The sequence below is a fragment of the Emys orbicularis genome, chromosome 1 (genome assembly GCF_028017835.1).
Source record: "Emys orbicularis isolate rEmyOrb1 chromosome 1, rEmyOrb1.hap1, whole genome shotgun sequence".
Taxonomy (NCBI): Eukaryota; Metazoa; Chordata; order Testudines; family Emydidae; genus Emys; species Emys orbicularis.
Window position 1 is genome coordinate 39,227,548 of NC_088683.1, and position 27,971 is coordinate 39,255,518.

Sequence of the window (27,971 nt, forward strand, 5' to 3'; positions counted from 1 at the left end):
TAAGGAAGAGGGCGCGGCGCGGCTACGCGCAGAGCCTAGTAACCGTTCAGCGCCCCAAACGTCCCATGCGCGCTCACTCTGGAGCCGGACCCAGACGCGCCTGAAACGGCCATTTTGCATCGCTTTGCCTGTACGACGACACGTTACGCGCCGTACGTGGTGCCGTTCCGTTCCGCTGCGTGCCCCGCCCCCGCCCGTGGCGCCTGCGCGGTGTGCGCAGTGGCGGCTGAGCCGGGGGAGCCGATCAGCGTCGCGGCGGCGGCAGCTGGAGACAAAGCGCCCGACTAATGAATGGGACGGTCCTGCCTGACCCTTCCCTTTAACTCCTTCGGGCCCGGCCGGGTGGCGGTAATTGGTGGCCTCCCGCTTCCGCGACGGCTGACCGGCGAGGTGAGTGGTCGCGCTGTGGCGCAGGGCGGGGGCTGGAGTGGGGCGATCCGGTTCTCCCGGGCTCCTACTGCCCCCACCACTGGCTGGCTCTGCCTCAGCGGCGCCAGTTCTCGGGTGCCCGAGCCGCTGGCTCCCGGGGCTCCCCGCCGCAGTGTTCCGGCCGGGAGCGCCCCCAGGCCGGGGAGGGGGCGTGCGGTGGCGAGGCACAGGAAGCGGGGGACTAGGCCCCTGGTGCTCGCCCGCTCCATTGTCTCTGAGGCCCTGGGAGGGGGCTCCGCTGGGGTTGGGGGGTGCCCGGTACCGCTCCCCTGGGCGGGGCTCTCCCCGACCCCGGTGTGGGGAGCGCGGGTCTGACCTGCCCGGGGAGCTGCTGTGCTCCCTCCGCGGTATCCGGCAGGCTGGGTGGAGGGCTCCCGGCGAGCCCTCTCTGAAGGCCCGGGGCCCGCTTCGCATGCATGGCAGCGCGCGACTTGCATTGTCTCTGTCCGTCGCTGTCCGCCCCGTACAGCGCCAGGCTAGCCCGACATCCCCCCTCCCCCCCCGGGGACTGCGCCCAGAGGCCGCGGGAGGAACCGGGCCCTTCGCTTGGGGGCGGGAGGAAGAAGTGACCATGTGGCCGGTATGAACCCGATCTAAGATGGCTAAGAGTGAATAAGAATAGCCCAGGGCCCCGCTAGGCAGGCATTGCGCTCTGCAGAGCTGTGATTGCTGTGTCCAGCTTCATAACGCATGCTGGGGTGTGGGCTTAACGAGTAATGGGGAACTCCCTGCCCAGCGTACTGCATCTAGGTGTAAATGTGTGTAACATGCAGTCTGAGATGGAAAGTGTTTGCTTAACAAGACACACCCCCGCCCCCATTTGTGTGCGCACAAGCTGAGATGGAAAGTGCGTTCTGGACTCTCATACACGAACATACAATTTACAAACGAGACTCTAGACATCAGGGCTAAATAATTGTTTTGAGGTGGACACTGGATTTTAGAGGAAAGACTATCCACGGCTAGCATCAGCAATAATCTGGACACCATCTCCATCCCTTCCTCCTTTGAGGGTCCCCAGTCCTGCAGTTGGTATTCAGACAAAACTGCCCTTGGTTTTAAGAGAGACGTGTCTGTAAAGCCTGCAGAATTTGACTGTCATCTAGTCCAATTGAGTTTTTAATATTAACTTTACATTTTTAAACAAAATCTTGAAAATACTTCAATATGTACATGTTTTGGATCTTTATTACTTTTTTTATAGCACATTGTAATAGAGTAGCAAACTTCCTTATTGCACACCAGTTCATTATAAGAGATGTTAGCTATTTTGAAAAACATAGTGTGCATGTGCAATAGATGACCAAAATTGTGAAAATATTAAAGGTATGCAAGTTAAATTATGAAAGGATCCTGTTGGCATTAATGATAACCTGTAAATGTTTTTTTTTAAAAGTTAGGAGTGCACATTTCTTGCTTGATTGTGAAAGGCCTGATTTTCTCCCTTCCCCCCATCTTATTTATATATTAGAAATAGCAGGAATGTCAAATCTGGTCTTTCCTGGTTTTGCTACAGGACTTCTTGGGGACCTCAAAGGTCTTTACCTTTACCTATCATGCCTTAACTGAAGGAATATGTTTACTGAATCTTTAATGAAGATATCGTTTCAACCCCCATTAAAACAAACTTTTTAGGCTTTACATATGTATTGTTTAAAAAATGGAAAAGGGGACACAGTCCCTTACTTTTTCTTTAACAGTGACCTATAATTTGCAGGATGTGTGCGGGGGAGAGTCTGCATCTGAAGAAGTGGTTTTTTTTACCCACAAAAGCTTATGCCCAAATAAATCTGTTAGTCTGTATCAACAACGAGGAGTACGGTGGCACCTTAAAGACTAACACGGCTACCCCTCAGATACTTGGAGAATCCCTGTCAGCTCCCTCTTTCCTGCCCAAAAAGTCATACCTATAACCATGAAAATCACCATTTCTTTCAAATATTGTAAGGGTTGGGATAGGGGAGGGATGTTGTGATGGAAATGTAGAATTTTAAAGGTGGATGCAGAGGAAAAATAGAGCTTATATATCTTTTTATTTGTTGCTTCTTTATGATGGATAAAGAAGTCCTGAAAAATCCCCTCCTCTCCCCCTCCCCCCCCCCCTTTGATTTTAAGTTAGAGATAGAGTCCTGTCTGGGTTGGAAGACTATTCATGACTACCCTGGAGGGAGCAAGTTTAAAATAGTATCAGAGTCAGAACCATCTACATTAGGGTTTCCAATATTGCTAACACCCCTGTAGCCAAATAGATGTTAGCAACAGTGGGAGTTTTTCTGTGTAAATTGAGTAATGTAAATCTAAATTGGGTGGAGAATATATGAAATTTTTGCCTCACAAAAGACTGTAAGATGAGCAGTTCAGAGGGGAAAGTTTTTAATCACATTGTTTAAAATTTACTGTTTTTAATAAAACCTGTTTAACTTCAATTGCTGACACTTTGGATAAAGGAAGATTTTGTTAGACTCAACATCTTCAATTAGTGTGAGAGCTAAATATATAAACATGTTTATACTGTGAACTGAGACGACTGTATACTTTGCAAAACCCACTTGTTTTACTGTTATCTTGTTCTCCCACCCTCTCCAGACCTGTTTTTATTTTTTTTTTTCCCCATCCACCTGTTCAAGCTTGTCATAAATTGAGATTGCAAGCTATATGGTGTAGGTAGTGTATTCTTGTTACTTGTCTGTACGATGGCTAGCATAGTGGGGCCCTGGACCGTGATTAGGCTCTGTAGGCAATACTCCAATACAAATAGTAATGTATATCTGAGGCATACAGTCCTCCAGGAAAACCAGAAAAGACCAGAGTTCACCCTGCTGGTATCTATAAAATTAAAACAAAAAATAAAATGTCAGGGTCGCCTATAGAGAATGAGAGAATCTGAGAAGCCCACTTTATTTAAAAAATAAAATAAAAAAAAATTCAAATCGTCTCTAAGGGTGATTTGATGTTGTAATGCATGGGATCCTCCAACCAGATTTTCTTAACTAGATACTACAGAAAAACCCATAAAAATGCTTAGATTGTTGGGAAATAGCCGATCCTCTTACCGCAGTCCCCCAGCAGGCATGTGTTAATCTCTCTCATTTTTCCATGACCTAACTGAAGACTACCTTTGGGAATCTGTTTCTGGGTAAGGGAGGGCTTGGGACTGAGGGACATGAGTTCTCTGTAAAATGTTCTGTCTTCTCTCCCTGAACACCATACTGCCTCATGCCCCTCATCACAGTCAACACAAAAATGCCAGGGTAAATCTGCAAAGGTCTGGGGAAGAACTCATCATTTCCATCCCCAGATCAAATAATTTCCATGTAGGGGAAAATCTGGTTTTGAGATTTTCATAATTAGAAATTCTCAATATCCCACTGCAGCGTACATTGAAGGGAAATAAAGTAGACTTTCTTTACTTAATTACATTCACATCCTAATTGAGGCAACCAAAGAACTGTAAATATTAGATCTTTTTAGATAGAAGGGAATTATTATAATCATTAAGTCTGATCTGCATATCACAAACCATAGACCTTCACCCAGTAGGTCAGATACCTTGGTGATGGGTAAGAGATAAAAACCTGAATAGATTATAATAATAATTCAGGCACTGAGCCCAATAACTTTGTAGTATCAATATTTCTTTAAGAAGAGATATTTCAAGAATATAGTTAGTACTGACACAGACTAGTGAAAACTGCTTTATATGTTTAAAACTCATCTGTCTTAACTGTTCACCTTTGTAGAAGTTTGGAAATACATTTTCCCTAACAAATGTGTCCTTTTCTGTTTGGCAAAATTGCCCTGCTTTCTGTGGCACTGTGGCTTTTTGTTCCTGCATTTGCACCAGCATCATTAGTGTCAGTAGAAATGTGCACAATTGTGAGAATGTGTTAATTTCAGCTGCTGAACTAACAGGTGGAGTGCATGCTGATTTTGATGACTCAAAAAGCTATTTATGTGGGTTTTAAAGTTGGAGGTTTTAAAATAAATTAGAACATAAAGGTGCCACCAGGTTACAACTAATTAAAAGTTAGATAAACTTTTGACTTAATCTATGTGATAGTATCCTTGTAACGCACTACTTCAGTACTGGACAATTTATTAAGTTATGGCCATGCCACGTTAAAGTGACAAGCAGAATAGGAGAACATAATCTTGGCATTCTTCTTTTTATTTGTACCATATTTAATTTAAAAATATCATAATTTGTCCTGAACTCTTGAAAACTTAAAACCATGGTGTTTTTAAAATGTGTTGATCTTTCTGAGATTTATCCTGTATTAGTTTACAGTGGAAGTTGGCACAATAAATGTTACAATATTACTACCGTTTTTATTAAAGTAGGAAACAATCCAGTCTGTAAAATTGTATGATAAAATTGTCTTTTTTAAAGTAATAATTTAAGTAGTGATGCAGGGCTGAACGAAGATTGATTATTCTGTTCAAACTTAGAGTTATTAATTCATTTTTATAGCTGACTAGAAGCTCATTGCATTTTGTCAAAAGAAACTATAGCTTTTCCAGACAGTGAAACATGTCTGCTTTTACTTGAGCTGTGCAAAATTCATTTGTGTAATTTAAGCCCCCCTAAAATTTCATTTTATTTGCTGGGTTGAATAAAGGTCTACCTTTGCATTGAAAGCACAGATTTTGACTTATTAATACAAAAGCCATCTTTGCATAAATTATGTCTTTTCATAAGCAACAGATCAAGTCTGTGCTTGATTATTGGCCTCTTTTCACTGGAAAATGGACATGGTTTTACGTTTTAAGGTTTGTGTCTTAGTGATAATTCTCAAGTGTTCTCTTTTGAATTTATAATACAATGCAGAAAACCTTCAAATTCAAATAGTTTTGTTTTTCCTTGTGAATATTTCAGATACTAGTAACTGCTCTATAGATGGTGAGATACTATGGGATAGAGCAGAGGTGGGCAAACTACGGCCCACGGGCCACATCTGGCCCGTGGGACCGTCCTGCCTGGCCTTGAGCTCCCAGCCGGGGAGGCTAGCCTCTGCCCCCTGCTGCCACGCCGCCAAGTGGGCAGCGCTCTGGGCGGCGGGGTTGCGCGCTCCTGCCGAGCAGCGCGGCAGTGTGTTTGGCTCCGGCAGGGCGGCGCGGCTGCCAGACATGCTGCTCTGAGCGGCATGGTAAGGGGGCTAGGGGCGAGGGGGTTCCAGGGGGCAATCAGGGGACAGGGAGCAGGGGATGGTTGGATTGGGCGGAGGTTCTGGGGGGCGGTCAGGGGATGGGGGGGTTGGATAAGCATGGGAGTCCTGGGGGGCCCTGTCAGGGGGCAGGGGTGTGGATATGGGTCAGGGGAACAGGGGGTTGGATAGGCATGGGGTCCTGGGGGGCCTGTCAAGGGGTGGGGGTGTGGATGGGGTCAGGGGACTGGGAGCAGGGGGGTTTGATAGGGGGTGGGGTCCTGGGGGTGGTTGGGGTGCGGGTCCTGGGAGGGGGTGGTTAGGGGACAAGGAGCGGGGGGGGGGGGTTGGATGGGTCGGGGATTCTGAGGGGGGCAGTCAGGGGGTGGGAAGTGGGAGGGCGTGGGGGCCAGGCTGTTTGGGGAGGCACAGCCTTCCCTATGTGGCCCTCCATACAGTTTTGCAACCCCGATGTGGCCCTTGGGCCAAAAAGTTTGCCCACCCCTGGGATAGAGGATGGGAATGTGCCCATAAGGTGCTTAACTCTCTCAACTTTCAATTTCAATATTTCATGCTGATTCTCTCCATTACCTTGGGCAAGTCACCTAGCCCCTCCTCTGCTCAGTTTCTCAATATGTTGGTGGTGGAGTTTATTATAAATTATTTTAAAGATATAACTCACTATTTTTGCAGAGTAGTCCTGATTATTGTAATTCTGCTGGGCTGAATTATCCCACCTGTCCCCCATCTCTTCCCCTCTGCACTCGCACACACACTGTTCTGACTGCTCCTTAGCCCATGTGGATTCTTGGAGAACCATGAAGTGGAGGAGGGGAGGGAAAGTGCCAAAATGTCTACCATTCACAGCAGAATCCAAGGATTTCTGCCTGGAAATATGAATGACGAGATAATACAGTTTGGAGTTCCTGAGCAGCCTTAGGGGGATATCTGTCAGTGGTATCATGCCTTCTGCTTCAGTTGTAGTTTCAGATGTAGGGGAGGCTATGGAGCAGTAGATGACCCTACAGGATAGCTCCTGTCACTGGCTGAAGATATGTGGGGCTAGAGGGGCATAGCCTTTAAAATCTACAGGCCTCCAGCCCAGCTCCTCTCACCAGGAGAGTCAGTTCTTTAAAAGATATAAAAAGTGAACGTTAGCATTTTCCTCCTCCAGACTCTCAGTACCTCCTGTGTGGTTTTCTGTTCTGGGGGACTGATTTCTGGCCCATTGTAATTATTCTTTGATTCCTACTTGTTAATTCAAAATACCTGTTTTTGGAACAAATACAGTGTATAGAACATGATATATGAGTTTAGTGTATGGTGATCATGTGCTGTAGTACATGTTGATTAATACAAGATTCTGTTGGGCTAGAAGCACTGAAGCCGCATATTCAGTTTATGGAGGGAAGGAATAACTTGCTGTCAGGTAGATCTTCTGTCTGTAATGAAATAAATTGATAGGCTCTTTTGAGTGAACTGTTTCCAATGTGATGCAAGTGCCGTGTGTGGGGAGAAGTGGGTGGCATGCCTTGACCCCTTTGAGGGAGAAATCAGTATTGCCAACCCCAAGCACGCAATAATAGCGTCAGGTTCCAAAAATTGTGAGTTTGGGTTAAAACCATGGGTGTGTTATTTGTCTTTACAAGGTTCATAGAGTTCAAATTGTCCAGCTTTTGTCCACAACTGAGGCTGGAAATTTATCAGTTGAAAGCTGAGAATTTCATGTCCCAGGACCTGGGACTTAAAGCAAAAAAAAAAATAAAAAACTCAAAATACTGCAAGACTTGGGACAAAATCGTGATAGTTGACAACACTGAAAATTTCTTACGTTTAAAATAAAAAAATGTTTCTTCCCCCCCCTCCCCCCTCAGGTAGACGCCTCAGCATCAATTTGGATAGCATGTATTGAACCTGAAATGAAGCCAATGGAACACAGTGGAGCAGATATGTAAGTCTCTGTCAATAAACTGTTGGACAACTCTTTTTTTTTTTTCTTCCAGTTTGTACCTCTTTTTTTCCCTTCATTTAGAGCAAGGCCAGCTGTTACAGAAGGGACTTGAATCCGTGATCGTGAAAGTGACTTAATTTGTGCAGCAATTAATAATTTAGTGTGAGTGTGGGGGGGAATTGCATAAGTGCTTATAGAATTTAGAAGCAAGTGTCTCATTTGTGATCCTAAATCCCTTAGTTGCTTTTGAAATCAACACCCTTGCTTGCCAAAATACCTAATGGTTTTTAGATCTTTATCTTGTGAAAGGACAAGTGCTAGGCCTAAGGTTTCCCTCTGCATTTTCACTCTGATCAGTAAGCACAGGTCATCAGAAGAGCAGGATACACTTTATTGCCCGTTTAAAAAAAAAAAATAGAGCACAAATACAGTGGGGAAGAGCTGTTCATAATATATTAATGTAGCTTGACGATAAACACTATTTATTCTTGTGTAGGGTTTTAGAACGTGTTATTTTTTTCTTTCATAAATCCAATTTAACTTAATTTTTAAAATGGATGCATTCATTGGATCATGTGGACAGTGACAACAGATGGATGAAATATTAAGGTAGGCAAAATGTTGAGTCTGGAAATATTGATAGGCTTACTTAAACACTATAATAGCTTCACATATTTTCTCAAAATTTATCAAAAGTTCAGAGACAGTAAGATGACAATTCTTCTAGGTCATATGTCTGTGGTAAGCCTGAGAGGTCCTGTTGTGTACTAGTTTTGCCTTGGGATCTTTTCCTTATTTAGAGCTTAGGCTAGTCTACACTACAGCCGGGATCGACGCTCTGAGATCGATGCAGCAGCGGTCGATTTAGCGGATCTAGTGAAGACCCACCAAATCGACAGCAGATCGCTCTCCAGTCGACCCCTGTACTCTACCCCCGATGAAAAGAGTAAGGTAAGTCAACGGGAGAGTTTCTCCTGTCGACTCCCCGCAGTGTAGACCCGGCGGTAACTCGACCGAAGGTACGTCGACTCCAGCTACCTTATTCACATAGCTGGAGTTGCATAGCGTAGGTCGACTTACCGCGGTAGTGTAGACATAGCCTCAGTTAAGGGGAAATAAACTACTATGGCTGTCTCAGACAGAATTATAGGAATGGGGATGGAAAGAGCAGTTTCTCTCTGTAGTGGCCTTCCTATTCAACTCTAGCATCCTCTAAAGGGACTTTATGAAAATAGACAATATTGCTTTCTCCAGAATATGGTAATATGTAATTTTAAATATTAAAATATATATTTGTTGCAGGTATTTAAAACTGAAATGTAATGTGCACATCAGTGAGTTTTAGTACCTACTTCACATCATTTCATTATATAATGTCAAATACTGCAGCTTTTTATAGATGTTCCTAAAGCAATTTTCTAATGCAGCTCTCAAGGTTAAAAGCATTAATTGAAAATATGAAAATATCCACTTTAGCTCTATTGTAAGTGGGCATCATGTCTCAGCTGTAATTCAAGAAATAATTCTTGAGGATAATCCTAGGTAAAATAACTATTGACTGCAAGCTAAGGTTGCTGCAGTAGATAACATAATCTTATAAGCAGTTAACACTAGACATTAAGTAGTATGGAAATGTATATAAATATTTCATTCCCCTTACAATTCATACATTTCACTCCCCATTCTTTGTCATGCTCATTCATTGTATCTTAACTTTAAATTGTAAGCCCTTTGGGATAGGGCTTATGTGTAACTTTGAGCATGCTTTGGGGCACTATACAATAGAATATATGCCTATATTAGAGCTGAGTGTGTCCTGTTAGTTAGAATTAAGGTTTTTATGGGAGTGTGTAAGATGAAATTTAACATGTTGGGGAGTATGAAATATAAAGAAAATAGAATCTCTGTGTAAATGTTTAACCAGTCAGTTTCTTACTACTTCATGTTTGGCTATAATTGTTTTCATATAGGGGTTAAATTTATTGTATTAACTTGCAGTAAAAGTCATTTGTCTAGGTATTAATAAGAAATATTGTATAGTATATTAAGAGTAAATAGACATATAATGTGTATGCACCAAAATAGACCTCAGCACAAAGCATATTGTGCACAGGTCATTGTGTGCTGGTGCATGGAATTGCATAGCGTGGCTCTGCTCCCAGTCTGCACAAGAGCAGCATGAGAGTAATTTAGGATATGTCTACACTGCAGTGTAAGCCCAGGGTTTGAACTTAGGCTCAGGCCCTAACCCTCCTTACATCTACACATATGTTATGCTATCCCAGGGCCCAGATTTAAGGTCCCAGGACCCCACAGGGTTTAGGAGTTCTAACCTGAGTCAAGCTGGGACTCAGGGTTCAATATTGCTTTGCAGTGTAGATGAAACCCCACTGGACTTGTGTTCTGGGAGTCCATCAAAAGAATTCCACAGGCCAATGTGTTTTGTCCTCTGGACAGTCAAGTTTGGGGACAGTCAGGTTTTTCCATACTGCACTATGAACAAGGGGCTAGAGCAGCTGCATTATGGAGGGGCGCTAGGAAGTCTGGGATATGCATGGCTGGATTTGGGCTCACATAATACAGTGTAGATGCTGGAGTACCAGGTTGGGACTCAGGAGTTCCTAGCCTGGGTTTACAAATGAGTGTAGACCCTTAAGCCCTAGGGTTAACATACCCAGGGTCTGCTAACTAAAGTTCTACTAACCCTGTGCTTACATTGCAACGTAGACGTACTCTAAGGGTATGTCTACTGAGGAATAAAAGACCCATGGGCATGACTGTGGCTGGCCCAGGTCAGCTGACTTGGGCTCTCAGGGTTTAGGCTGCGGGGCAATAAAATTGCTGTGGGACCCGGAGCCGAAACATCTACAGAGCAGTTTTGCAGCCCAAGCCCCATGAGCTCAAGTCAGCTGACCTGGGCCAGCCATGAGTGTTAAACTGCTGTGTAGACATACCCTTAGAGTTGGGTGTGTCAGTGAGGCTTAACTCCTGTGCAACTGAGATGATGTGCTACTTGGCAGGTTGCCTGCGGTATGGAATTGCAAGTTTCATAGGAGCAGAGATCCTGCTTCTGCAGACCTTTTAATTCTGCTAGCAAGTACGTTCTTTTCTGCTTCTCAAAAGGGCTGATGTCTAAAGTTTGAAATCTCATAGTTCTGGTGTAAAATTTTAGAGATGTTTTATTCATTAGCCTTTAGTCTAAATAGAAACAACTAAAAAAAATTAAAACATCTAGCTTATTCACTAGATTTTGTTTGTGTATCTGCTTAGTATGATTGTTAAAGCAAGTCTAGTTGCAAGTTATAGGGATCTAGCAATATCAGACACGTTCCCTGAAATTTTAAAAATGTCACTTCTAATTTTTAGAACACCACCTAAACTAGTGGCTCTCCTAATCTTGTTGGAGCCCTCCTGGTGATTAATTAGGGGATTAGCACACCCTCTGGTCTCTCCCATCATACATTGGTATAGATCAGGGATCGGCAACCTTTGGCTGGCGGGCCAGGCTGGTTTGTTTACCTGCTGCGTCCGCAGGTTCGGCCGATCGCGGCTCCCACCGGCTGTGGTTCGCCGCTCCAGGCCAATGGAGGTGGTGGGAAGCGGCGGCCAGCACATCCCTCAGCCTGCGCCGCTTCCTGCAGCCCCCATTGGCCTGGGATGGCGAACCACGGCCAGTGGGAGCTGTGATCGGCCAAACCTGTGGACGCGGCAGGTAAACATACCAGCCCGGCTTGCCAGGGTGCTTACCCTGGTGGGCCCCATGCCAAAGGTTGCTGATCCCTGGTAGAGATACAGTCATCTACACTTTTTCTGACCCCTTTTTCTTTTTTCTTTGCTTTCTATCTTGATTATTTTTGTTCTGTCTCCCCCCCATATTCCTCCACTCTTTAGAAAGCTACAGACAGTCCAAGGAGGGGTGAATGAGAATATGCTAGTGGCTGTTGCATGTGTTCTCACAGTTAAGTAGAAAGTAGAAGAAAAAGTTTGGCAGGTGGGCTGATACCCTGTACATGCACTGAGGAAGTAGGGCTAAAAGGGCAGCTTTCAAGGAGCCACATGTTATGTTAGCCACAGCTTCAGGAGTGTCTTTGCTGTTGGGGTTGGAGGGCAGAGGGAGGGAACAAAGTGCCTTTCCTCTTTTGTCTCTGCTCCTCTCCTTTGTTCCATTTATTTTGTTCAGTTCCTCTTCCTCACACCCAAAAAACATTAGGTTTGTTAAAAGGATTTACTTCCAGTTTTCTAGGAAATTAGACCTGTAAGTGATATAAAGAATAAATGGTATAATTTTGCTTAGGGAAAACACTAATTTTCATACTCTGTGAAGCCATTTAAACTACTTTGAATTTAAAAAAACAAACACACAAACCACCCTCGATGCAACCTTAACCACTGAGTCACAGATGACACTTCGATAATACTTATCTATGTTACAGGGAGTGTTGTGTGGATTAAAGTTTGTGAAGCACTTAGAGTATGCAAAATATTAAAATTATTTTTTTCATATAAATTAAATTCCTGTCCTATTTCAATTTCACCTTTTTGAGCAAAATTTTATTTACCCATGCCTGCATCAATAGGACAGTTCTCTTTTATGACCAGCTCCTTGGGGAGGAGGAGACTGGGGTTTTGGTGTGCCAGGGAGGAAATGAGTCTGTGTCAGAATTCCTTCTTGTACCAAATGCTGCCATGGTGGCAACCACTACCTTTTCCCTTGCTGGCCCTCTCGGTAACAACTGGCTCTTTCTGCTGCAGTCTTGCCTAAGCAGCAGAAGGCGAGCAAAATGTGCATGCAACAGAGACTAGGATCAGCGACTCCTGGCATGGAGCCTAGAGTAGTTATATGCTGAAGAGCTGGCTGATTGCTGACAAGTGGGCAGAAAAAGCCTCTGTAAAACTATCATAGTGGGGTCTAGGAGTGGGCTCATTATTGAAGTTAGAGAGGAAACTTACTGTTCTAAAATGGTGTATGGGCCTTATGGCACAGTGGAAGGTTCGGGTGCCTGTAGTGAATTTACAGTTTACTTAGGATTGTAAGCACATCGTACATTATTTTGGGTCCTCAAGTATAAACTTCATTGGGTGATCTGGTCACAGTTGTTTCCATGATAGGCAAGGTAAAGCATTTCCAAAGTGTTTTTTTGTTTTGTTTTGTTTTTTCTTTTTTTTTAAAGACTTATAGGAAGTTTCCAAGCTAGCACATTTGTCATGGTCCATTGTTAGTTGCAGCAGAAGAGAATCGGAGAAACATGTTAGGATGAACCCAGGAAAAGACCAGCTCTGTTAAACCCCGTTAACAGAAAAAACCAAGGGGTTTGGAAATATTTGAATTCTGAGGAAAGCCTAGAATAGAGATGAACTAGAAAAATCATTTGTAATTTATGGTAACTTTTGGTAGCTATATATATAAAACTATTCAGAGCTCTTAACAGAGCTAACTGTAAAAGAGTAGTCAAACTTAGCAGCAAAATTAATATGGAAGATTTTGATTTAGTACTCATTACCTCATAGAATATACATACTGCTTTTTCAGGGACCCTCTGCCTCAACACATGTATCTATTTTATTAATTCACCTCCATATGCATAATCAGGCTTTCAGTTCCAGCAAACAAAGGCTTTGTGTAAATATAGTACCCTGTCTCTATATAAATGTAACATACAGTAGAACCTCAGAGTTACAAACACCTCAGGAATGGAGGTTGTTTGTAACTCTGAACAAGATGTTATGGTTGTTCTTTCAAAAGTTTACAACTGAACATTGACTTAATACAGCTTTGAAACTTTACTATGCTGAAGAAAAGTGCTGCTTTTAGCCATCTTAATTTAAATGAAATAAGTTTCTTTACGTTGTCAAAACTTTTTTTTAAACTGTCCATTTATTTTTAGTAGTTTACATTTAACACAGTACTGTACTGTATTTGCTCTTTCTTTGGTCTCTGCTGCTGCCTGATTGTGTATTATCGGTTCCAAATGAGGTGTGTGGTTGACTGGTCAGTTTGTAACTCTGGTGTTCGTAACTCTGAGGTACTACTGTAATAAAATAATGAAAAATCTCCATAGGCTGTAAATAAATCTATCTAAAGACACTTCATTGTATTCAGTCCATCAAAGTCCAGCTCATATTGATGTCAGTGGGAATTATGTGTAGAGATCAACAGTTCTGGGTGGCCCTTGGGGATTAAAACAGACCTTCCTGGGAGCTGATTCTCATTAGTAGGAAAGAAAACTGACACATAATGAAAGTGTCCTTGCAGTTTCATAGTTGATCTTCAACTTGAATTTTAAAAAATCGAGTAACTTAAAATAAATAAAAATCCAGTTTTGGTTAGAGCATCCTTTAAATGATGTATTCTAAATTTTTAAAAATCCTTTAAAATCTGTGTTTTTTTTCTTCTACTACTCCGTTAATATTTATAAGGATATTTTCAGGAAGAAAAACAGCAAAACTGACTAGATACAACATCCAGATCCACCAGCTGCCCAGCCAGTCTCTCTCCCTCACCTTATGCCTCCACCAGTACTGACTATCTTGAATCACTTGTCATTTTATTCCTTGTTTCAGCAAAATGATTATTCTTACATTGAAAACTTATGAATATGTTCTTTTTCCTAGATATAGATATAGATTGGAGCAGGGTTAAGGGAGACGTGTCCTCCTCCCCCCCCCCCCAATACCCCTTCATTTCGCAGCTGCACTCTCTATGTCCACTGTGCATACCAGATCACTGACATGTTTAGGTCTTTCCATGGCACAGGTACAGTAGGGGAGCAGAGCAGACTGGGTGTCATGAAGTAGGGAAAGAGCAAGGTTCTGCAATGTGGCTAATGAGTGGTTCTGTTTGGGGGAAGGGTTGTCTGAGGCGTAGTGTTATGCTGTGTGAAGGGATGGTGTGGGGGAGAAACAAGATCAGAAAGGAGCTGTTCTCTGACTCTCTGGTGGCTTTTCTAAAAGTTGACCTGGTATTTTCAACCAACGAAATGCAGTTTGTAGTGGGATAATTGTTTCTCTTGTCTTAAATTCTTTTTTGTCTCATCTGTTTTTCTCTTTCCATGATCTCTGATCCCTTTTTACCTTGCTATCACTCTCACCTTTTCATTCTCCACCATATTGTTCTCCTATTCCAGTCCTTTTGTTGCTGATCCCCTCATCCCCCAATAGCTTATAGCACTAGACTTTAACAGCAGTTTTGATGTCCCATGCTAAAAAATCCTATGAACAAATGAAACCTAAATAGCAGTTTTTCTGTTGAAAAAGAAACCCTAATATTCAACAAATGACTTTTCATAGTAACACTGTCCTAGGTCTTCTAATGTTAATAAACTTGTATAACCTGACATGGAAAACTTGTTTGTCTAAATGATCAAAATGTCTCTGAGACAATCTCCCATTGAATTCAGTGGAAGCAGAATTAGGCCAACCTTGAGAATTTCTGAAAATCTTACCAATAGTTACTACACAAAACTCCAACAAGTTATTACAATATAACTTCTGCAAATGACAAAGAAATTTAAGTCAGAGTTAACACTTTATTGTAATAATTTTCTTTTTTGGGTCCATTAGATTTTTGGAATTGTAACGTTTTATGTATTTTTTTTTTTTAAATTTAGCAGAGCAACTGTAACTTAAAGTTAATATATATTTAATGATTTTTGTATTAGGGTGTTGTCTGTCAGGCTAAAATGAACTGTATTGCTGGGTTAGAACTTGCAAAATGAACAGCGCTTACCCTCAAAATGTGCAAAGCAAGAACTACTTTTAGACTGCAATCCTTGGGGTAGGGATTGTTTATATTTGTCTGGCACAACGGAGCTCCAGCTTGGTTCAGGCATGTAGGTGCTACAGGAATATAAATGTCTAATTTTCAAGTGACTTATGAAAAACACAGAATGAATGCCAACATTTTCAAAAATATCTAAAGTTTGGCTTCTTAGTCATTATTTAGACACCCTCTTGATTTTCAATAATGCTGAGCAACCAACATCCATCATGGAGGTAATTGGGAACTTTGGATGCTTTGCAGTTTTGAGAATCAGGCGCCTTAATACAGGCTTTAGAGCTAAACTTTCGCCAAACATACTACTCATGTGGGCACAATATAATCTTTCTATTGTTTCTCTTCCTAGTTTCATACACATAGCTAGAACATGTATAATATTTGAGGAACAAAATCTCCATTTATGAAGATGCTGCATAGTGAGTGGAGGGCTAGTGTGAGTAAACAGTGTCTGATCAATTATTTAAATTTAAAATAGGACCGCATTCCTTAGAATGCTTTTATTTTAAATTACATGTTTAAATTACAAAATGTCTGAGTAAAGTTTTTAAAGGGACTTCATCAACGTAGGAATCATATTTGTATCTGAAATTTTTTGGTCAGGAATTTTTTTCCTTTAGTTCTTGACAGTGATTTGTATAGTCTTTTCATTATTTAATTGCTGGTCTGTTTCACTTCTTGCCTTGTACACTAGCACATCTTCTCTGTGTTCTGAGGTGGGCTCTTTTTCACATGTTTCAGGAAATGTATTAAAAGTAATACGGTAGCAGAGTTGCTGCTGATTCCAAATTTGAACCCAGAATGCTTGGGCAGAACCAGGAAGAATCAGGTGTTGGCGTGTGCCTGTGTGAGGGGCTTAATACCTATGTGAGCGAGAAGCGCTGGGGTATTGGGGGGGTGGAGGGTTGCTTCATTCCTTGTACCCTTTCCAAGGGTATAAAGAGCATCCGGCCGTGGCCTCTATGGACCTGATGAAGACTGGAGCAGCAAGGTTAAGAAAGGAGAAGGCAATTGTAAAATCACAAATTAGCCTGGGGAAGTTGGGGTTGGGTCATGTTGACTTGAATCCACTTTTGATGTATTTTGTAAAGCTGGCTATATTTCAGCTTGACTGTGTCCTTTTAACTGAAACAGTCATTTCTGAGCTTTCTATTGGTGTCATCTTACTACATTATTTTTTGTGATGGGGTAGGTAGAGGGAGGCTGGGTAACCAAGAGACTGTTAAAGAACAAAAATGTAACTTGAAATCAACAGACCTACTCTAATTTTTAATATAAACAAAATGGTTCCTGTTTACACACAGTAACATTATTTTGTGATTTATACTGTAAGTAATTGTATTGCTAATTTTCACATTGTAGCATAGTTTCTATAGCCGAAGATACAGCTGGAAAAGTCAACCCCCTGCATTTGTTACTAGGGCTAAATAACCCAGATGGTGATAGTTGTGGCTGCATACTCACATCTTCACACCTGTTACCCCTGACCAGAATGAATTATTGACTTGGTCTCAGTCTCGGACCAGGCACCTAGATATTTTAGTTACGCGGGGAGAGATGAATTGTCTCTGATAAATCCGAGCCCTCCACAGAAAGTGAGAGAACAGTTAGGAGCTCACATACCTTTGTAGCTGGGTTCCTCAGTCCTTCCACTCTGCTCTGTCTGCCTAGGTCTGTGGGTTTCTTATGCTGTTCCATCATTTTCCACAGTTCATTTTCACTTTCCTCCTCATGCTTTACCCTGGTCTGCCTTGTACTCTCGTTTCTGCCTGTTCTGGTTTCCTGCCTTCCTAGGGAAGTGGCTGGGGTGGGGGGAATCAGCTGCTATCACTGCACTTCAGATGCTGCCTTGCCTTTCCCAACAGCCTGTGTCCAACTGTCACAGAATCTCCACGTACCATCTGAGTCCAACATTCTGTCCCTATCCTGGTAGAGACATCGCACAACATTCTGGGCCTGTTTCTGCTCACTTACACTGGTAAAAAACCTGTGTAACTTCATTGATACTGATTCTCAGCAGTTTGAGGGCAGAAATGGATGCTCTTTTTCTTCTCTGTTGCAATTCAAACAGCTAGTAATGATTTTGTGTGTACCCCAATGTAGAGAGTAGAATTTTCCACTATCCTAGTCCCTCCTAAAATAAGTTGTTTCCCTTCAGGTCCCAAATCTAGAATATTTTTAAATTACCAAACATATTTTTTTTATTCCAATAAGTATTTCAGTAGTGCCTAGAGACCCACACCTAAAACAGGACCTTATTGTGTTAGGCCCTGTAGAAACTTACTGTAAGACAGTCCTTGCCCTAAAGAGTTTACATAATCTGAATAGACGAGAGAGAGAGAAACACATTATCTCTGTTTTAAGTGTGAGGAACTGAGGTGCAGAGACACTAAGATTTCCACAAGATCATGTGGCAGCACTGGGAATTTAATCCAGATATCTGGAGTCCTAGCCCAGTGCTTAATCACAAGATTGTTCCCCTGTTGTTCCAATTTGTCACTGTTAAAAGTGAATCGAGTTTGAAAAAGAAATTAAGAGCATAAACACAAGTAAAACAGATTTTTAACATTCTTTCAGCGTTTACAGTCAGGTATTTTTCAGTATTAGTAATCATTGGTCTCTTAAAAGTGAATTTGTCCCTTTTTTTTTTTCCTGCCAAATCCTTTTCTTCGTTACTCTTCTGATGACTGTTCTAGATATTACTCTTATTTTGTTTTTGTGATGAGTGATGGTGGTAATTTATCCCACTTATTAATTTACACTTCTCTAAATTATCTTATTAAAATTTCTCTAAACTATTCAGATCTTTTTATAATTGTTCTCAGGTGCCACTCCTACATTGATATAATTTACAGACCGTATCAGTCTGTACTTTACGCATCTCCTGGAGGATTAATGAAGATAGTAAATATGTCTGGCCCCCAACACTGTAAGCTGTTCCAGTGGCATTTAGGGGGTGTAAACATGATGCAGTCAGCTACAGGGAGAACTCCCCCAGCTCAAGAATCACATGATCACTTTGTGTAGCCCTGTACATCCCACTTGCAACTCCTGGTATAGTTATTGGCACTAGGGACAGGGAAGGGGCTACAGAAATTCTTGGCTGCTGTAGGCTAGGGGACAGCCTGTGGGCAGTCCCAGTAAACCATACATTTCTTCTTCTCTCCTCAGCTGGCTGAAAAATCAGGTGGTACAAAAGTGACTTAGTCACAGACCCTCTTTAAGGGCTGTTAGTCTTTAAGGTGCCAGCAGACTCCTCTTGTTTTTGTGGATACAGACTAACATGGCTACCCCTCTGATACTTAGACCCTCTTTAGCCGCTTCCCAATTCTTGCCTCTCCACCCCCTCCCAAGTTATGCTGTGAAGCTCAGCACAGGATCTATTCTTTTAGGTCCCAAGACCAATTTTGGGGAACTAAAGTACTAATCCTGCAAGTTGATCCACTCTGGCAGCTATCTGTGCCTATGCAGAGCCCTGTCAACTTCAGTAGGACTCTGAGAGTGTAAATCTCTGCCTACATAGATCTGATTCCAGGAATGGAGCCCTAGTCATTATCTTTTAATATAATCTTATGGTAACTTTCCAACTTTTGTATTTTCCTTTCCAGGCGGGGCTGGATTGAAAGCTTTTGGTATAAAGTCTCTATAGATAAATTAATTCCACTGCATTCCCAATCTTTGTTTAGTGAACATGTAATTTTGTCAAAGGGCGGCTAACAGGTTTATCTGGCATAATTGTTTTTTTATCAACTTATGTTGCTTATCATTCACCATGTTATTCTTAGTGGTTGCATATTAATACTTTTTTATTATTTTAATATTGACCTGTTTCACTTCAGTACCAGATAAACATTAGAATAATAATTTCCTAGGTTGTCATCTCCTTTCATAAACTGTCTTGTTCTATATTTTTTTTCTTCAAACAAGTTCATTAATTTAAAAAATAAACAGTTATATGTTAGTTCTTTTAAGACATATCTGTTAAGCTTGATGTCTGTTTCTTATTGATTAATATCTAATTTGCCAGATACTTTCATCTCTTTCCTCACTACCAAAATCTAGCACTATAGTCCTACAAATCTCTAATCATATTTAATTTCCTAAATTTTACTTAATGTTTGTACAATACTTGGAAAATATAAAGAACTATAGAAGCGTGTGCTAAGTAATATTCCATAATTTATTTTAAAGTCTGAAATATGACATCAGTTGAGAATGTAAGCCACTCCGAGCCCTGAGTTTCTTTGTTAGAATTGGAGAACACCAATGAGGTCTAGTATCTCCACCGGACACTGTTGGGTTTTTCCATGTTTTCTAAATCTGTGGACAAGCTAGTAAATTTGACAGCATTTCCAGTTTTCCTATTAGTTTTCCATGGAAAACTGACATGTCTAATGTCTGCTCTCTTTTCTTTAGCTGTCTTTATTCTCTCAATCATATTTACAAATGTTGTTTAATTTTTCCCCAAGTATTGAACAACATTTTCTTTATTTCTATCTGAATTTTACTGCTTGCTTGTTGTAAAACTAGGCAAATATTTAGATGAGTTGACATACCTCCTACCCCCAAAGACCTTTGCGTACCCCCAGGGTACGCATATCCCTGATTGAGAACCACTGCCTTAAAGCAACCATATATGTTGCTAGTTTTATATACTTATTAGTTTTATAACTCAAGCACCTTTTAAAACACATATTGTTATAAATGATCACTTGCTGAAGGATTCCCAGGGATATTTAGGTCCACAATTAACACTAACCTACTAGTCAGTATGAAATCCAAAATTTTCTCAACCTCTGGGTACCTTATTTGTTTTCAGAAACAAGTTATCTACATATGTGGAAGTATTCTTTGACGCATGTTTTGCTATATTTACTCAACACCTAGAGATGTTTGTTTTTCAGAAATGCTTCTTTTTGGCCTCGATAATAGTAGAAGATTTGAACAAATGGTTTTTCTTTATTTCTGTTTTCTCCTATCAAAAATATTTGGACTTTCATTACCATTATTACCTTCCTTAATTATCTGTAGTTCATTGTTTGTGTATATGAAATTGAGATTTTCAAAGGCACAAATGACTTTCAGTTGGAGTTTGAAAATTTTATGCACTTCAGAAATTTGCTTGCAGTATTTTACAATAGCCATTTGTAAACTTTGCATTTTAACAAATATTACAAAACTGTGTGTACTGAAGTACACAAGATATTTACATTTAAAATTACATCAAATGTTTTTTTCTTAAGATACCAAATGATGAGCTCGCGACTGAGGCTGAATTTTCTTAATTCCGAATAAATGACAAAAATTTCAAACTCTTTTAAAGTTGTTTCCAGTGTACACACCATAGTAACAGTGCTATTTCCAGGAGAAAATTCATGTGGAGTTTCATTAGAAAGAAGCATTTGCTCACTTCCAGAGGAAAAACCCTTAAGAGAACATAGCAGTTTTCTTCAAAACTCAAAAGCATTCAACTCTACAAAAATACACTTACCTATCCGTCTTTACCCCCTCCCCATATATTATTAATCTCCATATTTCACCCAGCATACGCTTCATACTTTGTGAGAGGTGAATGGTTTCTGAAACTTGAAATGAGTTTTCATAAGGGTTAGCAGCCATATTTGTCTTTGGAAAAACCATAGTATTTATACAGTTTGCATTAAATATGTGTTGTGGGGTATCTGTTTTATGCATGTCTCTTACACGAAGCAAAAACCTTTTCCTTGAATATCCTGTACTTCTAGAAGTAGCTCTTAAGCTGGAGTAGAGTTTCTGTGCCCAGTGTGCAAGCATGCATAAATCCTGTGGCGTGGCTATAAACAGGTTTAGACTTCATTGTATGCCACTGTAAGAATCTCTCTCATAGGATGCTCATCTTGTCACCTTAAAGAGATCTGATTATTAGAAGATGAGGGTTGAATAATTCCTGGAAAAAAAGGCTGTTTAAGGTTTCTCAAATTGGGAACTAGTCTGTAGGCCCAGAATTCCTGTGTTTATGCACATGTGCATATTTAAGAGATATGTATTAGCTAATTTGCATACACTCACCATCTGCCAAATATTTTATTTCCTCCTCTCTGCGCTCCTCCCCACCCCAATTTTCTTTGATTTCCTCTTTGAGGACTCCTTGCCCACTCCTCTGTATGTGTGTGATCATGTGTTACCAACTTTCACTACTTTGTAGCAAGTGAGGTGATTTTTGGCTCCAGCTGCAGAAGCTCTCGCTCAAAGTCCCAAATGAGATCACATTACACAAATCTGTATTGAATGCTGCCTGATATTGTTGTGCAGGGCTTCTATCTTCTCTCCAAAACCAAAAATGCCAGTTAATTTTCTTGATTCTCTTCTGCCCCACTCATAGCCCACATCTGCCCCCTTTTGCAGCATCAAGAGGGCTCCACCTTCCAAGCCTGGTGATCAGCGAGGGTCCTCTTCTTTTCCTTCTTGGGTGGAAGGAGAAGAGGCAACTGTCACTTTGCACAGGAGGGTAGGGAGGAGGGAGCAGAGCTGCTGTGCTCCTTCTGCTGCCCCCTTTCTACATGTGAAAATGATATAGACTCTTCCTGCTTCTCCCAGGAGGGAGCTCTACCTCTTGCAGCAGCTATGGTAGACTGTTTTCCCCTAGAAGGTAGGAAAATACTGAAGCTAACCAAACAAAAGGGCTTTTTCCTCCAGGTCTGAAAGTCATACAAAGGCTGCAGCTTTTGGTGACCTCCCAAGATTGCCTACAACTGAGGCCAAAAATCATGTTTACTGGGAGAGTTGACAGCTCTGTCAAAGCTTCTTGGTACCACAAACCTTTTCCTGTGTCACTACATTTGCCATGCACTGTTACTCTGCCTTGTGTCCGGATAATCTTTGTATCCACCACATTGCAGAGTCTACAGAGACGCCACCTGTATATGTGAAACACAGGCAGGGAGAATTAGCAAGGACATTTTTACAAACATATGTCCAAGCCTGCCTAAAATCTGTGCATTCTGTTGCGTGCCTTCCCCCACACTGGGTGAATTTTAGCCCCTAAAAATGTAACTTACACAGACAAGAGTGCATTTTGTAGTGTTAAGTGTCAGGTTTTGTGTTTGATCCTTCTCTAGCATTTAAATGCAGATCAATTTTAATCAGTGACATTTACTAGGAGTCAGCCAGGAGCTCTGCTCTCCAGCCTTGCTGCCAACCTCTGTTCTTCCCTCACCTTAACCATGTTTGGTAAACCCAGCACCTGAGTCCCAGATTGACAGGCTTTCTCAGATGTCAGACCAGAAGTGCTCTGATGAACCACAGGCAGTTAAGTCAGAGGGAACAGCTGCCTTCGTAGCAGAATTTCAAGCTGTGGCCCATTACAACTTCAACTTCTGCTTCTGTGACCTTCTTAGCCCTTATTAATAAGAAGGGGCAGGGTGATAGAGAGAATTGAAATCCAAGGTGTCAATATGGAAGCCTGCAGTTTTGCTAGAAAAGCAGCTGCCTCCTGTTGTGTCAGAGAAGGAAGTTGCTGACAGAGCCAAGCAGCTTTATTGGTTTTTGTGTGTAGTTCAATTATCTTGAAGAAACAGTTACTGCATTTAATTAAAAAAATAAAAATAAATCAAAAGCGACTTGCATCCAAGTTGAGGGGAGTGATGGAGGGAATTTTTGAGTTTGTGAGGACTGTGGTTGTTCAGCTAGAGGAACCCAAAGGTTCCAGAAAGCTGGATGCATTTCAAAGGATAAGTATTTCCTCATTAAAACTTAATAAATGTTTCTAAACATATTATATGGAACATTCAGTTGTTCTCTGAAGAATTATAACAAATTTGGAGATTGAATTCAATCACTGAAATGTGAAACAAAGCAAAACTAAAATCCCTAAGTGCAAAACTCAAAGCTAAAATAACTAGCGTTTCCACCTGTGTGCTCGAGAGAGAGAGTGAAAGTCCCCTCCGCCCCCCCCCCCCTTTTTTTTTGACATAATAAACTTTCAGGGTTTTTTTGCGGGGGGATTACGTATTAAATAAGCCCACTGTTTCTAGAAGTATATCTCAGGGATCGGCAACCTTTAGCACACGGCTCGCCGGGGTAAGCATCCTGGCGGGCCGGGCCGCTTTGTTTACCTGCCGCGTCCGCAGGTTCGGCCGATCGCGGTTCCCACTGGCCGCGGTTCGCCGCTCCAGGGCAATGGGGGCTGCGGGAACTGGTGCGGGCCGAGGGATGTGCTTGCCGCCGCTTCCCGACACCCCCGTTGGCCTGGAGCAGCGAATCGTGGCCAGTGGGAGCTGCAATCGGCCAAACCTGCAGAAGTGACAAGTAAACAAACCGGCCCGCCATGGTGCTTACCCTGGCGAACCACATGCCAAAGGTTGCCGATCCCTGGTATATCTTAATTTTTCTTGTATTATAATAATCTGAACTGTTTAACATGGTTTTCTTTTTATTTCTAGATGGTGTGAAAGGATCATAATTACCTAATCAACATCAACAGAATGGCTTCCTTGATGAAGAAAACAGAACATTCACTTCATAGGCTTATGTCTACAACATGAAATATTTAACAGTAGCTGTCTTTGAGAAATTAATTTGTGACCTGAGATCTCCTGGTCCCGGAAAGAAATTGAGATTTTACAAATTAGAGCTATAATTTTTCAGTATTTTTTTTTGTGACTAATGATATTTAAATTTGCACAACAAAAATATAGAATACAAAACCCAAGGGTTATACTGATACATTTTTGTTTGTGCATTACGCAGGATATATCATTTAAATTAAATTTTAAATCATCTTTACTTTTTTATTTATTTCTTAATACATGAAGACTCAGCAAGAATAATTTGTCACCCATGGAAAAAAATAAGGCATATTCCCCAAAAATGGAAAGTAATTTTGTGTTAGATAAAATCAACAATTTAAAAGTAGAGCAAGAAGATGATGGCATAAATAATTGTACTTTGGAAAGAATGGATATAAAAAATGAACATGAAGATTTGAAACATACAGACAGTAGTGATGAACAAGAAGTCAAAGAAAAACATTTCATCAATAACAATCCTGGCAAATATTTATCTACAGAAAATGAAGATGATTATGGATCTCTGTTTTCTCAGTATAGTAGTACTCTTTATGATGTAGCAATGGAAGCTGTGACACAAAGCCTCCTTTCTAGCAGAAATATAAGCTCCCGGAAAAAATCCCCTGCTTGGAATCATTTTTTTATATCCCCTCGAGACAGCACTAAAGCAATATGTATGTACTGTATGAAAGAATTTAGCAGGGGTAAAAATGAAAAGGACCTAAGTACAAGTTGTCTCATGAGGCATGTGAGGAGAGCTCATCCTACTGTACTTATTCAAGAAAATGGAAGTATGCCGGGTCTAGCTTCTCTTTCTTCACCTTCATTGTTACTGCCTGCTCAGTCTGCAGATGTTGGAGATTTAAGTGCTGTGTTATCGCCTATAAAACTGGTCAAGAAAATTGCTTCTAAGATACCATCTCCAGATCAAGTAATTGAGGAATCTGTTTCTATAGTCTCTTCTGAAGAAATATCAGACCTTTCAGTTTCTGAAAAGTGCATCAAAGAAGAAGTCATGGCTGGGTCATCTCCACCCCTACCCAACAATCAATATGATGAAACTGTGGAGAATGTAGCAGAGAAAACTCTTCCAATTCCAAAGAGTACATCAGGTTCCAGAAGAAGATCTGCTGTCTGGAAACATTTTTATTTGTCTCCTTTAGATAATTCTAAAGCAGTTTGCATCCACTGCATGAATGAATTCAGTAGAGGAAAGAATGGAAAAGATCTTGGAACTAGTTGCTTAATAAGGCACATGTGGAGAGCCCATCGTTCTATTGTTTTGCAGGAGAATGGCGGTGGTACAAGCATACCACCCTTGTACTCTGCTCCTCCAACTTTATTGCCTTCTTTACTGCCCTCTGATGGTGATATGAATTCTGTGTCGTCCTCTCCAGGAAAACTGATTAAAGAATCAATGTCTGCTTCTTCCTCTCCAGATAGAATGGCAGAGGAGATCCATTCTACTCTCCCTTCTGGAGATGCTCTGGTGGAAGACTCATCGATGTTGTCAGCTGATGATATAGGTGAAGCCTCCTTAGTGTCTTCTCCTGAGAAGCAGTGTGACGGATTAAGTCCATTGATATTTGAACGTAGCTCTGTGTTTCATCAGAATAAAAGGATTATGAAAAGGCTTAAATCAGAAGTTTGGCATCATTTTTCACTGTCTCCAGTGGACAGTCTAAAAGCTATATGTAGATACTGCAGTTGTATGATAAGTTGTGGGAAAAAAGGAGATGTAGGCACAAGCTGCTTGATGAGACATCTATATAGACGCCACCCTGAAGTGATTGGGAACCAAAAGAGTTTTATAGATGCAAGTTTGGCAAATTCTCCTTATGCTACTTTGGCTTCTGCAGAATGTTCATCCTCAAAATTGATTGACTTACCCACAATGGTTACAAATGGTAATCCAATTATATTTCCTGTCAATAGCAAGAAGACCTCAAAACTGTGGAATCACTTTTCAATTTGTTCTGCAGATTCAACTAAAGTAATATGTATGCACTGTGGACGTACAATAAGCAGGGGGAAAAAGCCAATAAATTTAGGTACAAGTTGCCTTCTAAGACATTTGCAGCGGTTTCATAACAATGTGCTGAAAACTGATGTTTCAGAGACAGTGTTGTCCTCTTCTATGGATAATCACAAGCCACTGAGCACAGAATTATTAGGATCTTCAACCTTTGATGAAACCAATGACAAGTTTTGTGATTCTCACCCAGTTGCCAAAAAAATTACAAGTCTTGTAGCTGAAATGATTGCACTTGACCTTCAGCCATATTCTTTTGTAGACAACATTGGCTTTAACAGGCTGCTTGAATACTTGCAACCTCAGTATTCTTTACCTTCACCATCGTATTTTTCTAGGACAGCAATTCCAGAAATGTATGATAATGTGAAACAAATAATTATTTCACATCTGAAAAAAGCTGAAAGCGGAGTAATACATTTTACATCAGGAATATGGATGAGCAATCAAACACGAGAATATCTAACTCTTACTGCTCACTGGGTAACATTTGAGTCCTCATTTAGACCACAGTGTGAAGATTACCATTGTACAGCACTTTTAAATGTGTCACAGATTGATTGTGACTACAATGGCATCAGTATTCAAAAACAGCTAGAATATTGGTGGGAAGCCTGGATAACTTCCATTGGCCTTCAGATTGGGATTACTGTTACTGATAATCAAAGTATAGGAAAAACTTTAAATGAAAGCGATCATTCGAGTGTGCAGTGTTTTGGTCACACTGTTAATCTCATAGTAAATGAGGCTATTAAAAGTCAGAGAATGGTTCAAAATTTGCTTAGTATTGCAAGAAAGATTTGTGAACGTGTTCATCGGTCAGCAAAAGCAAAGGAGAAATTAGCTGAGTTACAAAAAGAATATGAGTTGCCCCAGCATCAACTTATTCAAGATGTTCCATCCAAATGGAATACATCATTCCATATGCTTGAACGCTTAATTGAACAGAAAAGAGCAATTGATGAAATGTCAATAGAGTGCAGCTTTAGGGAGCTGATAAGTTGTGATCAGTGGGTAGTTATGCAATCTGTGTGTCATGCTCTGAAACCATTTGAAGTTGCAAGTAGAGAGATGAGTACACACATGTCCACTTTAAGCCAGGTGATTCCAATGATTCACATACTTAACAGGAAAATAGAGATGTTGTTTGAGGAAACAATGGGCATTGACACCATGTTAAAATCCTTGAAAGAAGCTATGGCGAGTAGATTGTCCAGCACACTTCATGATCCAAGGTACATTTTTGCTACACTTTTAGACCCCCGCTATAAAACATCCTTATTTACAGAGGAGGAGGCTGAACAGTATAAACTGGACTTAATCAGGGAGCTGGAAATATTGAGTTCTACCTCAGATGATGATAAACCTGTTTCTAATGGGTGCGATATAGGTTCACCATCTACAAACTCCTGTGGGGAGGATAATCTTTGGTCACTTATGGCTGACATGAAAAAATCAAAAGATCTAAAAGAGAAGGCAAAGTTACCAGAGGAAATGGTGCTCTCATACTTGGAGGAAGAAGTGCTTGAGCATAACTGTGATCCACTAACTTACTGGGATTTTAAGAAGTCATCTTGGCCAGTATTGTCAAAATTGGCTGTCAGATTCTTGGGTTGTCCACCAAGTATTGTTCCTTCAGAGAGATTGTTCAATACATCCAATGAAAACAGCAGCTTTAGTCAGTCAAGGCTAATGATTGAACACTTTGAAAAACTTATCTTTTTGAAAGTGAATCTTCCCTTAATATACTTCCAGTATTGAAACTAATGAACAAATTGCCAGACTAAAACTATTGTTGCTCACTGGATATTAAATATTTGGATTGTTAAATTGCTCCAGTAGGGGCCATGTATGACATCTAATCAGTGACTGTAATTCAAAATTTTAGTTTTGTCAGCTTTCATTAAAATGTCTACATGTGCCTTATTCATAGTTCTTCAGGCCAGATATTGTATATATGTTTTTTAAAAGTTCACACTAGAAATAGCCTGTCTTGTCAAATTATACATAATTATGTAGGTTTTAATCCATAATTGTAAATGAAGTTAAAAAAGCGCGGTCATTTGTTTTAATAGAATGGCAAAAAAGATGTAAA

At 40.9% G+C, this 27,971-nt stretch overlaps 1 protein-coding gene across 1 annotated transcript; it reads left to right on the forward strand.

The window, feature by feature from the left end:
- Positions 1-202: 202 nt before the first annotated feature.
- On the forward strand, positions 203-27,881 carry ZBED4 (zinc finger BED-type containing 4). The gene is made up of 3 exons (XM_065405394.1): positions 203-390; positions 7,448-7,524; positions 23,719-27,881. Exon 3 carries the CDS (start codon positions 24,116-24,118, stop codon positions 27,635-27,637), a length of 3,522 nt encoding a protein of 1,173 aa, XP_065261466.1. The 5' UTR covers positions 203-390; positions 7,448-7,524; positions 23,719-24,115; the 3' UTR covers positions 27,638-27,881.
- The last annotated feature ends 90 nt before the right edge of the window (positions 27,882-27,971 follow it).

Bases quoted from the DNA above. Each gene is read 5' to 3' on its own strand.
- ZBED4 (XM_065405394.1), top strand. From the start codon at position 24,116: ATGGAAAAAAATAAGGCATATTCCCCAAAAATGGAAAGTAATTTTGTG.